Source organism: Misgurnus anguillicaudatus, chromosome 4 (genome assembly GCF_027580225.2).
Source record: "Misgurnus anguillicaudatus chromosome 4, ASM2758022v2, whole genome shotgun sequence".
NCBI lineage: Eukaryota > Metazoa > Chordata > Actinopteri > Cypriniformes > Cobitidae > Misgurnus > Misgurnus anguillicaudatus.
This window is the reverse complement of record NC_073340.2, coordinates 19,944,905-19,962,204: the sequence shown is the minus strand read 5'-3', so window position 1 is coordinate 19,962,204 and position 17,300 is coordinate 19,944,905. Positions and strand designations below refer to the sequence as shown.

The 17,300-nt window shown below is 36.7% G+C and overlaps 1 protein-coding gene across 2 annotated transcripts in view; it reads left to right on the top strand.

Annotated features, from left to right (window-relative positions):
• The window catches only part of mkxa (mohawk homeobox a), a 37,624-nt gene that overhangs the window by 9,040 nt on the left and 11,284 nt on the right, over window positions 1-17,300 (top strand). For both annotated transcript variants that reach the window (XM_055176397.2, XM_055176398.2), the window contains exon 5: window positions 907-1,236. In XM_055176397.2, coding sequence (XP_055032372.1) covers window positions 907-1,236 — 330 coding nt within the window. The remainder of the gene's footprint in view (window positions 1-906; window positions 1,237-17,300) is intronic.

Genomic DNA, 17,300 nt, shown 5'->3' with positions numbered 1-17,300 from the left:
CAAAACAGTTGAGGAACAAATACGTGACAGTGACGCGTAAATAGAAATGTGTGACATGTTCATGCAAAAAGGCGGAAAAACGTGTCAGTGTCACGAAAAAGATTCCCAAATTTACGTGACTATAGATACATAATTTTGTGATACTGGGTTGCCATATTTACCCAACCATGAGTTAAAACAACAAGTGTCTTATACTACTATCTGCCTACATAATAAACATGTATACAGTGTAACTATTGTGTACATGTGTGTTATTATATTCTACATACCGTACATCTTGGTACACAAAAAGTGTAATATATAAAATGCTTTTCCTTATGTAATTGCACAGTAGTTAAACATATAATCAAGTGGGACTCAGAAATGTCACATACATGAAACCGGAAAGTTTTAATTTGTCAATTTCTTTTTTTGTGACTTTTTTTTGCTTTTATAAAACTCTTCAGTCTAATGTGCAGCATCAGATCATGGATCTTGGACTTTTTTATCCTTTAACCTAAGTATGGAAATTCCCCTTTTATTCTTGATTTTTTATTTCAAATCAAAGCTTTTTTATTTTTAAGTTAAATTCAGTTTTATTCAGAAAAGTCAAATAAAGTTCCTCAAGGCTCAGAGAGCTGCTTTAGTTCAGCCTCCGCAGCCGTGATCAGTCTGTCAATGCCAAATTTTATCCGACACACTCACTTGCTGCAGGTGGGAGGCCTGTGTTTCCAATCTCTGTAATCCAATCAAGAGTAAGCCTGCTCCAGAAAAATATGACCGCGTCTTTCCCTGCTGAGAGGGTGTGAAGGCCAGGAGACCAAAATATTGACTTAAATAGTTCAGTTCTATTTTTCATTTGATCTGTATCTATAACATGTTCTCAAATGTGCATTGACACATGTATCTGCTCTGTATCATGTCCAGATGGTGACCCAACAGCACGCGCCTCCGGTGGGGAATTCAACAAGCCGATGTACCAGAGCGTCATCAAGAAGGAGGGCGGAGCTGTGGGGGCGGGTCTTCGAGCGGCGGCGGAAGCCTCGTTGTCTGACGATTACGTGTCTCCGCCCAAATATAAGAGCAGCCTGTTGCATCGTTACCTTAATGACTCACTCCGTCACGTGATGGTGGCTAATGGCGTAATGGACGCGCGGCGGAGGAACCACTCAGGCTCCTTTAGCTCTAATGAGTATGATGAAGATCTGCTGTCACCATCATCTTCAGAGGCAGAAGCCAATTTCATCTACAGGACTGGTGAGAGCTGCTAGCAGTATTTCTGTTTGTGTGTTTGTGTGTGTGTTTCTCTTTTTTGTATGTGTGTGGACGATGGGCATCTTGAAGCTGTTTCATGAGCCCAATATCAGCTGTGTTTATGTCCATGTTGGGATTTTGGCTCTTTGCTCTGCAACTAGAGAAGTTGTGACATTGGGATCATATGTTTTTTTTCTCCTTACACACACACATGCACTCAGTTAAACATAAACTTCATTGAATTTCCAACTTGGCATTTGTTGATGTTACAATGAAATATGATACTAATATTATAATAATAGTGGTAAGTTAAAAAATATTGTAGTTCAATAGTGCAAAGAATGTGCACTTCTCTATAAATTGTTTGTAGTTTTGATAAAACGTTTAAGGTTATGCTAGTTCACATTTGCTTTAGCAATGAATACAGTAAACATAGTCATAGTTTAGCCTATTAATCAGATCTCTCTTTAGTTATTAGGATGATTATTCATACTCCCCCATCTTAAATCTCTCTTTTCTTTATTATGCACTTTTGTGATGGCGAGCATTAGTTTGTGTGTCCTCCTTGGTGTATGATGTCCTTTTTGCATAGTGTATGGTGTGTAACCTACACAATATATGACAAATCGTAACTATTTTACAAGGTTTTCATACGATCGCATTTGTACATTATTATACGATCGCCTCTTGACCCGTGATGTTGGGTTTAGGGTTGCGTCTATATTATTGCTTTCTCTTACAATCATACATAATTTTTTATATGATTGTATTGTATATTGTGGCTATAAAAGAGGCATGTGCTTGTGTATAGCGGTGAATCCACATGTTTGCGTGTATGTTGCATTACTCTTAGTCTCTGCGGTGTCCAGTTTTGACTCAAGGAATTTCCTCCTGAGGTCCCACAGAGACACTAGACGATCATTGCTCATCTCAAACACAGGCGTGTTTCATCTATGCAGATAAACTTCAGTGTGGCCAGACTTGTTTCGCATTTTTTGGTGGAAAATCTGTGGGAAAATGATGAAATGCGTTAAACGGTACTGGAAGCACCAGCATCTTATTGATTGATGGACAGAAAATCACAGTGAATTCTTGAGAGCAAATGAAAAAAGTGATACATATTTTCCTGTATCCTTATTCAGGTCACAACATTTGCTCGAAGTATTTCGGCATAAAGGGTCTGCTGCTGTTGTCCAGGTGTTTGTAATTCCAGGTGTTTGTGATGTTATCACGAATCGTTTGGACGTATTAAAAAGATGGATATGTTTTGGGAGAGTCCTGGTAATAATTTGAGCCCTGTTTATCCTCATGCGCAAGAAGGTCAGCCCCTATTGATCATTTGTAAGCATTTATGTTAGACGTTGTTTAATCGATCAATGCTCTCACTTCTCTTTAGGAAAGAGAGGTTTCTTCAGGTCAGAACATTGTGTCTTTATCATAACTGATAACCATGTTTGCTCCTCACTTCTTTGCGTAAATATTGTTGTTCAGATCAAAGCCTCAGGGTTCTCGCTTTTTATTTCGACCATTTCTTACTGACAAACATGGCTTGCATTATCTGTACATGAAAGGCTTTGGTGCGTTTCGTTTGAATGTTTGTTTGTGACTCTGTTGTTTTTAAAGCATTTTCCTCTTAATGATTATTTATGTGGTGTTTGTTATGTTTGTATAGACACTATCTTCAATGGTAAATATCATTTCTTGGATGAGGATTCTGATGGTCGTGTCAGGTAGTTGAAGTGTCTGTTTATTATTTTGCTACACGAAAGGTTTTCCACAGTTAAGAGCTCACAAGATCGCACACAGCGATCAACATTTGCCCAACAGAATAAGGGATCAATCAGAACAAAATACAACAATAAACATTACATTAAATTGATATTAGATTTGTCACTCAGTCGTTGGCGAAAAGAAATGTCGTATCTTCAAGGCGTTGACATCATTTCCTTCTACAGTTTCAATCTGTCTTTTTGTCCACTATTCTTTTTTCTTCCGATTGCTTTGTTACAGCGTTCCAAAATATTTACAATCAAGCTTCAGCTTATTAGGGTTATGTATGGTTGTTTTCTCAGATTTTTTTCTGTCTATTTCTGCTTTGTATTAGCCATGAGGATTTTGTATCTCAGACTTCTTCATAGTATACCAAAGTGCCATCTTAGTGTATTGGGAACTTCCCTGGTTATATGTAACTTAATGGAACAAATTGAAACTAAAGGAGGGCTCTCTACTGTACATAAAATACTATCACATATCAGACGTGGCAAACGTCGGGCTAGCAAAGCCTCAGCTCATCTCATGGAAAACACAAGAAGTTTCTGTGTCAAAAAAAAAAACGTGAAATGAAACGCAATAGTAACCCTGATAGGAGTTTCATTGAAAACAAGAAGCAAGAATTCCAAGGCACATGCCAGGGATTTTATGTCAAATTGCTCTTTAATGGGATATTTTAAGGCAGGAATCTCGCATTTTCCTTTGATGCATTTAGGTCTGTCCTGTATGATATAGATCACTATGCAGCACTGTCAGATTGGATGAGGGCTCACAGTGGACTGAGACCGTGACGGAAAATATTTCTCAGATCGTTGTTGCTGTAGAAGATTTTTTTTTACGGGCTGCATCAGACGTTAGATCTGAATCTTATGAGTCACGAAGAAATGTGTCATTCAGGACAGTTAGTGACCAGTGTTATTTGTCCTTATATTGCTTTTAAGTTTTTGTTGATGCATTATATGGTATGTGTCATTAAGAAGGTATTTATCAATACAAGTCTGTAGAGCTGTTATTTTAACTCTACTTAGGTGTGATTGATACTGAAAATAAATAATGTTAATAAAAATCTTTTGCAATTAATCACGATCCCTAACTAATATATGAATTTAAGTATAATTTCTGCTATAATTTGGTTTGCATAGGCCAACAATAAAAAAATTCACTAAAACAGCCACCAAACCTGACATGTTGACATTCTTATACTTTTTTAGGTATTCTTGTCAATTGAGTTGTTTAATCTCGCAATTAGTTACTTAATTTTGTTTCTTTTTTGTAAATGAGTTGTAATGTATTAATCATAATCAAAATGATAAATTAATCAGGATATCATTCATTTTCATTAAAGTCTGTGTAAAGTGATATTTAATATGTCTTTGTCACAGAAAAATGTGTTATTAACCACCCAGCCAAATTTGAAAAAAAAAACGAAAGTAAATAAAATTATCAAAATGTGGGAAAAATAAGCATTTTCTGCTCTCAAAAGCTGGAGAAGCTGAAACTACGCTCACTTGCATGAAAGCTGCCGTCTCTCTCAACTTTTAACAACCTGAATGGATGCTCGCGATTGTGTTAGGGGCGGGGCTATGCTCGGTAGTTCCAGTGCATCATCGAGCCACCGTTTTAACCCCAACCACATAATCCTGAACACAGAAACGTGGAAAAACTGTGTAATGGTGTAACTTCACAATTTAGTACTACATATCTGTAGTTCACAGTATTTGTAATGTGTTGTTTTCACAGCCCAGTCTCACAAAATTTTGTTATATAGTCACGTACATTTTTTATTCTTTTTTCTTGATATCATCACGAATTTCCACGTTTTTTTCGTGATCGTAAAACGAATTCCTGTTTTCGTGTGATTATCACGTATTGGTTACTCAACTGTTGCGTCCCATTTACTTACCATTGTCGCTTCGATTTAGGGTTAGATTTACATAAAACCAAATCCCTACCCAAACCCAACTCTAACAGCAATGGCAGGTGACACATAAAAAACAAATCAGAAAAAATAGTACCAGTACATAAACTGACATTCCAAATCTAACCCTAAATTGAAGCGACAATGGTTTGAAAATAGGAGAAAGCAGTTGAGTAACCAAAACAGGAATTAGTTATACGATCACGAAAAAAACGGAAATTCGTGATAATATCAAGAATCAAAAATTTACGTGACTATATCATAAAACCTTGTGAGACTGGTTAGCAGCATTTGTAATACATGTCTAAAAAAAAGTCTAATTCACGGACATATTTTAATCAATTTGATATGCTTTAATCAATTAGATTAAAATTATGTGTGGCACACATTTCTTTCACATTTTCTTAATATGTGAACTGCCTCCTGCTGAAGTTGAGTATTATCATCTACTGCATATTGTTTTGTAATGATTTCTTTTAAGAGATGTTTATGGCCACAGTGGTGGCTGTCGTCTTGCAGTCTTGCTCTTTTATAGCTCGAACGTTACTTTTCCATTGTTAAGAATTTTCTTCCATTGCCCAGAAATATGAAAAAGCTGAATTTTTTTTATATGTTTGTGATCTGTAATGAGTGTTAAAATAACAGCCAAAATATTTTTGCCAAAGACAAAAAAAATGAAGGTATGGTTTTCTTTTTCCGAGCAAACTTCTGGCTGAGGTTAAACGTGTCAGCCGTGCGCCGTGGGACACAGAACCAAGAGCGTCACCTGTGTTTTATGACATGAAAAGACCTTCTCATTCAAGGTCAGTGGACATTAAACAGAAGCAGGAGGCAGAAATATGTTAAATGAAAACAGAGAAGGTTGACAAGTCCGCAAGGGATCGTAGGTGCCAGTCACTTTAGTCCTGCAGAACCACTGGACTTAAGCCACCGAACTAAAATGCATTCTGCAAGAACATACTGTACAATATCTCCAACTAAAACTAACCAGGGAGCCTTGCAAGCCAGCCTTGCCGTATAACTTTGCGTTTCGTTTAGGCCTAAAAACAGTACGTTGTTAAACAAGCCAAAATAGGAGTGCATAAATTTGGTTCTATTAATGTGTAGGCCGGACACTGTTTGTCTGATGATTGATCATCCCAGAGTGTTTACAGCTGGAAACATAAAGTATATTTTATTGCACATATTCCAAACACACATACAGTAAATAAAAACATTTAGAGTCCATGCCATTAAAAGTTTTAAAAAGTCACTCTCTCAATGCACTTACAGGCTTTGGCTAACATGTAATTTTAGTGTTGTTTGACAGTGAAGTACAGTACAGGAGGAGAGATGTGTAATTGAGAGGAGATGCCTGACAGGAATGTGTCATTTAAAGAGTACATGCTGAACCGCCTGATTTACGGTAGCTGAATGCTCGCTGACCACACATAGCGGCAAGACAATATCGGATCCAGCCCTACTGTGAAAATCTCACAGAGCAAACATTTATGACAAAAAATTTTTTTTACTATCCATGCTTTATTTGTGTATGGATATACTGATATATATTTATGCCAGCATTCATATAATATCAAAAAAGTTATTAAAAAAATCATGAATGAATCTCTCCCTAAACCCAGTGGGGGAAAGCAGATTGTGCAAAGAAATGAGATAGAAAAATATATTTATTATCTCAGACTGGTCTTCAACCTTTTTCAGGCTAAGGACCCATTGATGGGTAGAGAGGAGGAGCAAGGACCTCCAGTACATATCAAATTAAGGAGTGGATTTAAAAACTTTATTGTTATGTTACAAAGATATTAAAATTAGCATTTTATGTATACACAGTACCTACTGTTAACATACTACATAACATTTTAAATGTATTAATTAGATTTTAACAGGGAACCTTAAGTTTTTTTATAATTTCTATTATTAGCCTGTTAATGCTTTTTGTTTGATGCCTTATTTAATTTCTCCAAAAATATTTTGAATTCACACAGTATTTGGAGGACCCCCACAAATACCCAGCCTGGGGTGCGTTTCTAACGACATATCTCGCTGATAGTACGATGCATAGTTGGAGAAACGAACTACCTTGTCACGACTGTTTCCCGAAAGCATAGTAACTTCGTCGCACATTCGTCGCTTGAACCATGTTGGTTTAACAACAAAGTTGATGATGTCACGTGGGAGGTGAAGTACTAATTAATCTGTGCAATGTCAGATTACTGCTGTAAATAACATATATTGCATCGGAAAACTGATTTTGTTATCGGGATTTAGTCATCTGTTGTTTATTTTTCACGATATTTAATTCACACGCAAGTTCCCTCTTACGTCACTCCTCCCAGGGATTCCCCAGGGTCTCAAAGCTCGTAGGGCTGCACACATGCAAACTTTTCAAATGCAGCACTTTAATTCTGTTTACAAACTTAAAAACATAAAATAAAACTTTTATATATATTTAGGATACAGAATGTACTACAAGTTTTTTGCTTATTTTGTCCAAAACCATGATCAACGTAAGTTTACATATTATAATAACAAGGAAATATGCTTTTAACCACAGGTGAAGAGCTGTTGTTTAAACCACACAAGTTTGCGATGCAGCTTGCGAATGTTCGTTTGAACTATGGTTTCGGGAAACACCAAATCCTTGACCTTTGTCAGTAACGACGTAACTTGCGACAATAGTTGGCTAACGATGCTTTTGGGAAACACACCCCTGATTTTACACACTTTTTTTTACATATTTTATGACTTGGCTAATTCTTATGAATTCATACAAAGTTAATCGTACAAAAACGTACGATTCTCATGAAAAAGACTATAACGAAACCCAACCTCGCATCTAACCCCAACGTCACATGGATTAAGGCAAATCCTAAAAAAATCTACGAATGTGGTCGTATTAATTAATACGAATTAGACAACTCGTAATATATGTACGAATTCTTGTGAGATAGCTTTGAAATACCACCTCGGACCGTCAAGAGCCCCATGAATTAGCCAACTTGGAAAATAGTTCTGAATTCCCATGAGATTTTGTTGGCTGATAATGTGTTTTTCTTTTTTTGCGTTTACTACGTTGATTTTTCATCAAGTAAAATTTATTTATATAGCTCTTTAACAATGTTTCAAAGCAGCTTTACCTTAAAAAATAAAGAAAATGAATAGATATTAAGTTTATAGAGTGATTATGGTACTATTTATTAAAATCTAATAAAATGAATGCCAAACATTTAGTCAATAAATATGATAAATTAAATATGTGCCTGTAGCTCATTGGTAGAGCATTGCGTAAAAGGTAATGGTTTGAACCCAGGGAACACACAAACTAAAAAAAAAATACCTTGTAAAGCACTGTAAGTCGCTTAAGATAAAACTGTCTGCCAAATGCATAAATCTAAATAACAGGCATCATATTAAACTAGATATGATGGTTATAAAAAAACTGTTTACATGGGTAGTTAAACTAGACCAGTGTAGAAGAGCAGTCGCATCAAAACGTCAATTTACAACAATTAGTGATCACAGAGAGACATGAAATAAATGGCCTTAGTATTAGACATAATGTATCCCACTCTTTACACATTTGGCAGATGTTTTTATCCAGAGCGACTTACAACACATTCAATCTACACTTTACATCAATATGTGTGTCCCCTTGGAATCAAACCCATTGTTAATGCAAAGCTCTACCACTTGAGCTACAGTGTTTAAGTAGAAACTAAGCCAACGCAGCTTATAAATGAGGGAGCATTCAGCAGACACAAACTTGCAGAATAACAGCAAGATTTTCCTCTGAGGACTGGCTTTACCAAACAGCCTCTCATCCCTCAGTGAGCAGGGAGGAACAACCTAACAATCCAAAAGAAAGAAGCGACTCAGGCCAAGATTTGAGCTGCAGTTGTCAAGTTGAGGTCTCATCATCCATCACCAGAGGGAGAGAAGATAGAATGCTGAGAGGAGAAAGGTGGAAAACAGAGAGATGAGGACAAGGGGAGGAAAGAGAGATGAGGGATGAGCTGGAAATGAAGGGATGAAAGCTGAACTATTGTGAAAGGGGAAAAAAGGTGAATAATGCAGAGTTAAAGCCAAAGAAATGAGAAAATACACGACTTGTGCAGTAACCTAATGAGAGATACAGATAACTACTCTGATGTGATGGTACTTACAGTATTAGGAGAACTTTATGCCAACTTTATGGCTTTTTAAAAGCTTTAAAATGTATTATGTTATATTACGTATTTTTGTCCATAGCTCTACATTTGCATTCTTGGATAACAAGCAAACATCTTTGTAGTTTTAAAGGGATAGTCCATCAAAACATGAAAATTCTGTTATCATTTACTCGCCCCCATGTTGTAACAAACCTGTATAAATGTCTTTGCTCCTATAAACACAAAGGAAGATATTTTGAGGAATATTTGAAGAGTTTGGTTCCAAAACGCAATAAATCCATTTTGGCAAATTTCGGTAAAAACGTGTTTTCCATACCAAGAAAGTGACAAGATGAAAACCACTATTTTCTGTTACAAACTTTCACATAGCATCTTTAGGTTATAATAACATAAAAAAATCAAAACCATAACTTGATTTTCAAAGATTTATTATAAAAACGAATTATTTTTTTCCACAAAATGCAATAAATCCAAGTTTTTTTCCAAAATGCTAGAAATCTATTCAATCAAATGTGCATTCATCTTTACCATTTTATATTAATTTAGTTGAACAGTTTTACACACTGATTTAAAAAATAAACATTAATGGCATTAATAAAAACACTTTTTCATATTAAGAACACTGTCATTGCTGCGGTTATACTTGACGTCGTCGCTTACTGTGGCATTTTTCACATCAATCAGCTGTAAAATGTTTTGGTCCTGCTCGATTTTTGTTGACTTTGAGTAAAATAATGGAAAGTTTTTCATAAGATCCTCTGGGGTCAATGTGTTAGCATGAGAAACTTGATGCTGTCGGGAGAACAAGCACCCGTCTCCCGTGTGCCTCTCGCGGAAATTATTAGATGTTGATGGCTTACGTTTCTTTCCCGTCACAGAAAACTATCACAGGTTTATCAATGCAATTAAAGTATTATTTTGTTTTGTTTGTTGATCACGAAGTACAAAGTAGATGAGGAAAACTAGGACTCTACTCAACGCGCCGCCATGTTTGTTTACATTGCGTGAATGGTGCGCTGTAATTTCTGGAGCGGATTTATGGCATTCTGTAGAAAAGGAGGACTGGTGTTTATCGCATTTTGGGATAAAAGGGAGAAAAGATGACAGAATAACACGGCGGATATTGGATTTTGCGTAAAATTAAGAATTTACTTTTAACTACTGACCTTATAATATAATACTGATTTTGGCAGTAACTAATTTTTTTTCAAAAATGGCGTTTATCGCGTTTTGGAACTAAACTCTTCATTTGTAATCAAACCAATCAGAAGCCCCATTGGCATCCATAGTAGGAAAAATTATACTATGAAAGTCAATGGGGCTTCTGATCGGTTTTGTTACAAACATTCCTCAAAATATCTTCCTTTGTGTTCATCAGAACATAGAAATGTATACAGGTTGAGGGTAAGTAAATAATGACAGAATTTTCATTTTTGGAAGAACTATCCCTTTAATACATTAACTCATTTTGTTACAACAGTCCATGTGTATAAATACAGAATTGTAAACAATACTGAGCCAACATTATTTTTCAAGTTCAAAACTACATGTAATTTTTGTGATACTCTCTCGTCATACTTCTGTGTATAAATATAGATAGATGAGTTTACATACAGTCTTGTTCAAAATAATAGCAGTACAATGTGACTAACCAGAATAATCAAGGTTTTTAGTATATTTTTTATTGCTACGTGGCAAACAAGTTACCAGTAGGTTCAGTAGATTCTCAGAAAACAAACAAGACCCAGCATTCATGATATGCACGCTCTTAAGGCTGTGCAATTGGGCAATTAGTTGAAAGGGGTGTGTTCAAAAAAATAGCAGTGTCTACCTTTGACTGTACAAACTCAAAACTATTTTGTACAAACTTTTTTTTCTGGGATTTAGCAATCCTGTGAATCACTAAACTAATATTTAGTTGTATGACCACAGTTTTTTAAAACTGCTTGACATCTGTGTGGCATGGAGTCAATCAACTTGTGGCACCTCTCAACTGTTATTCCACTCCATGATTCTTTAACAACATTCCACAATTCATTCACATTTCTTGGTTTTGCTTCAGAAACAGCATTTTTGATATCACCCCACAAGTTCTCAATTGGATTAGGGCCTGGAGATTGGGCTGGCCACTCCATAACATTAATTTTGTTGGTTTGGAACCAAGACTTTGCCCGTTTACTAGTGTGTTTTGGGTCATTGTCTTGTTGAAACAACCATTTCAAGGGCATGTCCTCTTCAGCATAGGGCAACATGACCTCTTCAAGTATTTTAACATATGCAAACTGATCCATGATCCCTGGTATGCGATAAAAAGGCCCAACACCATAGTAGGAGAAACATGCCCATATCATGATGCTTCACTGTCTTCACTGTGTACTGTGGCTTGAATTCAGAGTTTGGGGGTCGTCTCACAAAGTGCCTGTGGCCCTTGGACCCAAAAAGAACAATTTTACTCTTATCAGTCCACAAAATGTTAAAAATTGTAACCTCTTCTGCACATGCCTTTTTTTTAACAGAGGGACTTTGCGGGGGATTCTTGAAAATAGATTAGCTTCACACAGACGTCTTCTAACTGTCACAGTACTTACAGGTAACTCCAGACTGTCTTTGATCATCCTGGAGGTGATCATTGGCTGAGCCTTTGCCATTCTGGTTATTCTTCTATCCATGTTGTTGGTTGTCGTCCGTGTTCGTCCACGTCTCTCGGGTGGTGCTCTCCATTGTCAGGCATTGGAGATCATTTTAGCTGAACAGCCTATCATTTTTTGCACCTCTTTCTAGGTTTTCCCCTCTCCAATCAACTTTTTAATCAAAGTACGCTGTTCTTCTGAACAATGTCTTGAACGACCCATTTTCCTCAGCTATCAAATGCATGTTCAACAAGTGTTGGCTTCATCCTTAAATAGGGGCCACCTGATTCACACCTGTTTCTTCACAAAATTGATGACCTCAGTGATTGAATGCCACACTGCTATTTTTTTGAACACACCCCTTTCAACTAATTCAACTAATTGCCCAATTGCACAACCTTAAGAGCGTGCATATCATGAATGCTGGGTCTCATTTGTTTTCTGAGAATCTACTGAACCTACTGGTGGCTTGTTTGCCACGTAGCAATAAAAAAAAAACTAAAAACCTTGATTATTTTGATTAGTCACATTGTACTGCTATTATTTTGAACAAGACTGTACATGTTGTATGTAGTGTATCGCTAAAAAAACTAAATGTCTGGAGAACCTAATGGCCTTTAAAGTGGACATATCATGAAAATCTGACTTTTCCATGTTTAAGTGCTATATTTGGGCCCCAAGTGCTTGTATCAACCTAGAAAATGTAAAAAGATCAATCCAGTAACTTAATTTTGGTAAACCATCCTCTGCAAGCATGTGAAAAAATAGGTAATTGAAATTTGGCTCCCCTTGTGATGTCAGCAGGGGATAATACTGCCATTTAGTGCAGAGATCAGCTCATTTGCATTTAAAAGGACACACCCAAAAACGGCACATTTTGGCTCACATCTACAAAGTGGCAATTTTATCATGCTATAATAAATTATCTATGTGATATTTTGCGCTAGAGCTACTCTGGGAACACCAAAGACTTATTTGACATCTTAAAAAAGTCTTGTAAAATGTCTCCTTTAATGGCCAATTGAAGGATTCCTACAATACAATCAGACCATCAGAGAGTAATCAGGGTCTGTGTTTGTGCGTCTACAGCATGTTTTTGTTGCATTTGAAAAGGAAAGTTGTGTGTGATGGGACAATACAAAAAAAAGAGGTTTTCATAAAGATAAAAGTACAAATCAGACGATAAAGAGTCAATGCATGCAGGTCAGCAAACTCAGTTTGAACGTCATTAAAATGAATTTAAATATGTCAGTTTGGATCAAAGTCTCAATGTATTATTTAGTCCAGAAAACAATTACAAACACTGTTTACCTTTCACTCACTGTTCTTTCCCTAAGGTTGCGGTCGAAAGCATTCTGTATTTATCTCTGGGCAGAATTAACTCGCAAAAAACATACAAACGCGCACTCGCTCGTAATGTGAGATCAAAACAAGATTTTCCATTCTGCTTTTAGAGACTGCAAAATGATTACAAAGTTGTTTGCTTTTAATCACTTCAGACATTTTCCATTTGGAATGACACTAAAGCTCAGCCAAAACTGAATTTTATTGGAGTTGAAAAAGGTTTGTGATGCGTTCTAGATGGAGTCGTATCTGAGTCTGATAACACAAGCGAAATGCTTTCAATATGAGTCTCTCTCTATGCCTCTCGTCCTAATATACGTCAGGATGTAGATAATACTTCACTGGTGAGCTGTGGCATGTAGCTAGCGTGTTTGAAGTCTTTTCGTGGGAGTGTACTGTAGGTACTGATATGATAAGAGATTCAAATCACTTGTCTAGCCATTAGCAAATGGCAGATCCACTCAGCCAATAAGCATCTCCATGCCCAAAACATGAAGTCATTGAATGTTGTCTATGTCTTGTTATTCTACGGTCAAAACGTCAGATTCCTCACTGTGACACAGCTGGCATTACAACAAAGAACCTACATACACTCACAAAGAAAGTCTTGCAGTGTACCCTTGATCATGTACAGACCGAGAAATTTGCTTGTTATTAAGGGGCAATATTTTGGAACTGATTTTCAAAGGCATTTTTACATTTATGAGTGTTGTGTTAGTTTTTCTGAATAATTCAATAGCTCACTGGCTCATAGAGGAACACTTTAAGTGCTATATAGACAGTTTCATCAGACGCACGTGCAGTGATGCGATACACGTCTGGTCCCAACTTTACTTCCGGTTTTAGTTTTTTTAATGGTCTGACTAGTTGCTAAACTGAACTCTTGAACAAATACCTCGTCGAAAATAACAAATGTTTTGGTTTCCTAGGTAATCTACGTGGTGTTTATTTTGCTTGTTATATAAATAAACTATGTTTAAAGTACTTTGATATTATTTATTCTTAGCGGAGTTTACCAGAAGTTACGTGTTGACCACGAAAGCGCTTGTTTATGTTGTTACTGTGGAAACTGTCTATAGTAGAGGTCTTCTTGTGTCCACTTAGATCCGAAAACCAGAGGTTCGACCCAAGACACGAGTGAGTTCGGGTCTTAAAGTTTCACGTGTGCCTCGAACTGGGTCGGGTTGGACTCAGGTCTAATTTTCTCGGGTTGGTCTCGGTTCGGGTCTTTCTTTATAAAAAAATATTTATGCACCTCAGATTCGGGTAAAAAGTGATACGGGTCATCAAAAGCAAATCGTTCAAAAATGTCTGAACGTGGTTGTATATGAATTAATATGAATTAACCACCTCGTAAAACAAATTGTTTATGCTCAATCTTGTCATGTCCTGTATCTTTGGGGTAGCGTACTTAATGAATACTGTAATGTGTAAAGTCTTTTTAATCTTAATTCAATTAATCAAATTAAATGGATTGTACTATTATATAAAACAATCGATACGTATTAGAGCCCGACCGATAAAGGATTTTGAAGGCCGATGCAAATGTTTGATGGTTTTAAAATCCGATATTACGATATATCGGCCGATATTTTTTTTTTTCAAAAACGCGCAACAAAACATTAACAGATTTCCCTAACATTAGTTATTTGTAGTTATTTATGAGTTTTAACTAAAATAATATGATAATGCATTTTAAAAAGAAACTTGTCTCTTTTATTGTCTCGTGACCTACTCACCATGAACACACTTAACCGTTGTTCTCTCTGCCTCGACTCTGGCTGGATCAGCAGGTTGCAGGATGTGTGACGCCTTATACACGAGTGTTGCCAACAGGGAGGTTGTAGAGTGCCCTCTCATGACATGGTTGAAGGCTATTTCATCCGTTTTTTTTTAAAATATTAATTTATCGGCCATTATGAATGCCGATACCGATAGTTTGGAAAAGTTCTATACTGTAAAAAGTGAAAGTTGGATTAATTTTAAATATTACTTCAATTAGTTACACCTAAAAAAAATTGTTTTTTTTACTTAAATTATCTCACTTTAAAGGGACACTCTACTTTTTCCAGCTCCCCTAGAGTTAAACATTTGATTACAGTTTTGAAATCCATTCAGCTGATCTCCGGGTCTGGCTGTTCCACTTTTTTTTTTCACTCGAACTACAGGACCACTACCCGACGGTTGGAAACTTCTTTAGTGCGATTTTGGCCGATAGAGGGCTGCAAAGCAAATGTGAAAGTGCCGTTCACCCTGTTTTGAGTGGATGAACCACTGAAACTTTTTTGGAAACGTTAAAAAAAACTCTTTGGTGTTGCTTTAAAGTAAGAAAATTAAAGTTGAAAACGCTAAATTGTTTTTCCAATTGAAGTTATTTTATATATATTTAACTTTCACTTTTTACAGTGGTTCCCCTATGACTACGAACCATTGAACCACTTTGAGTGCTACAGTAGCACCTTTTTTTAGAGTGTTGATATAAAGCTTGTTTGTCACTTTTGGAGGCATTTATATCCCAAACCCTGTTATCTACAGTAGCTGAGTGTGTATTGTGGTGCTGTAAAGGGAAGATGTAATGCCTCAAATTTACAGCTGGGCTCTGAGTGTCAATGCAGCTGCTTTATCTCGCCTGGGCTCAGAATGTCATTAAATATCATCTGCTGTACAGACCCACATAAGTCTTGAAGATATGAGCTAAAATCTGCTTAAAGATTAGCTTTCCTGTTTATAAGTGTGAATATGAGTTCACATTTAAGCTCTGTGGCCATTTGTCTCTAATGCAGTCACATTTGGGGTATTTGTGTGTTTGATAATAAACCTATTGGCCATTCACTAGGCTAGATATTGGCAGTTTCTCATATTCACCGTTTCTCACTTTACTCCCTGTCTAGGCCGTACAATATTACCACTGTTTGCTAGCTCATTTTGCCCACCAGTCAAATCGACAGCCCAGAACTTGTCAACATCCTGAACATAGTTTCATAGATTAATGTGCTGGGATTCAAAGGCTCGGAGGAGTGGCAGTACACTGCTGTCCAGACGGCTGTGTTATTCACTATAGCTGGAGTTTCTGATGTTCGAGATCCTCCAACAACAATGACCCAGAAACCGAAGATATCATGGATATTTATAGCGCAGCGGTTACTGATAAAGCGGAATTGAGACGAGAGGATGGAGGGATGATGTCAGTCATGTGGCTAAGTGTGTCTAATCTTGAAAGACATGAAAATGAATGAAGCCTCAACCCAAATTACGATCTGGGAAGGCAATGAGAAAACAAGAACCATGATATTATTTTTAAAAGAAACTGAACGTCAGAGAAGAGAGTTGAAGAGAGAAACAGAACAGAAATAATGATCACGGAGAAGTAGTCAAAAAAACCTGGAACCAAATCAAAATACAAAGTCAGCCTCGAGATGGATTTATGTGACCAGGAGAGACGGACACTTTGAAAAGTGAGAAGATGTTAAATGGAAGTAGAGGATGTTGAACTAGGGAGGAGCTAGTAAGGGTAGCACAGAGACATGCCAAAGACATCTTAACATCATTCACAGACATTCAGTGACATTATTAAAAGAACAACGTCTATTTTTCTAAAGCGCATATTGGGTAAGGGACTGAGAACTGATGATGTCTGTCTGTCTGGTTGGGCAGAACCAAGTTTCCTTCCCTTTATTTAAAAACCTATGAAAGATGGGATTATGCTATTGAATAAAACAGCAATAACAGACTGTAAAAACAATCATGGCTTTGTGAAACAGACAGAGCAGATACAATGATTCTTTCTATAGTAGACTTTTTTCGTTATAAATGTCGCTGACTCCCATGGTTTGCTCATTACTAATTTTAATAATCTGAAGCAGCAACAATTACACCTCAGGACGTGGCAGCTTCTCTTTGTTTAACATGGTTGGATGTATCTTTATAGCGTGGAGGCCGCGCGTCACACTCAGTCACAAACGTGTTACGGTGGATGAAGGTTGACGTCTTTTCCATTCTCGTCTGGTTGGCAGCTCCAAAGACAAAAAGCATGACATGTTTCCCAGATTCCATTTGTCAGTTCTCTTCATGCATCTGATAGATGGATGATCAAATGAAAGAATGAATGAATGGTATATTTCCAGTTTAGACATACATTTGCAGTGGATTCCAACCATGATGCCATTTTGACTCAGTTGTGATTGAGAGTTTGCACGGAAACATATCCATCGGCAGGTGTTTCATTAGAGGAGACAT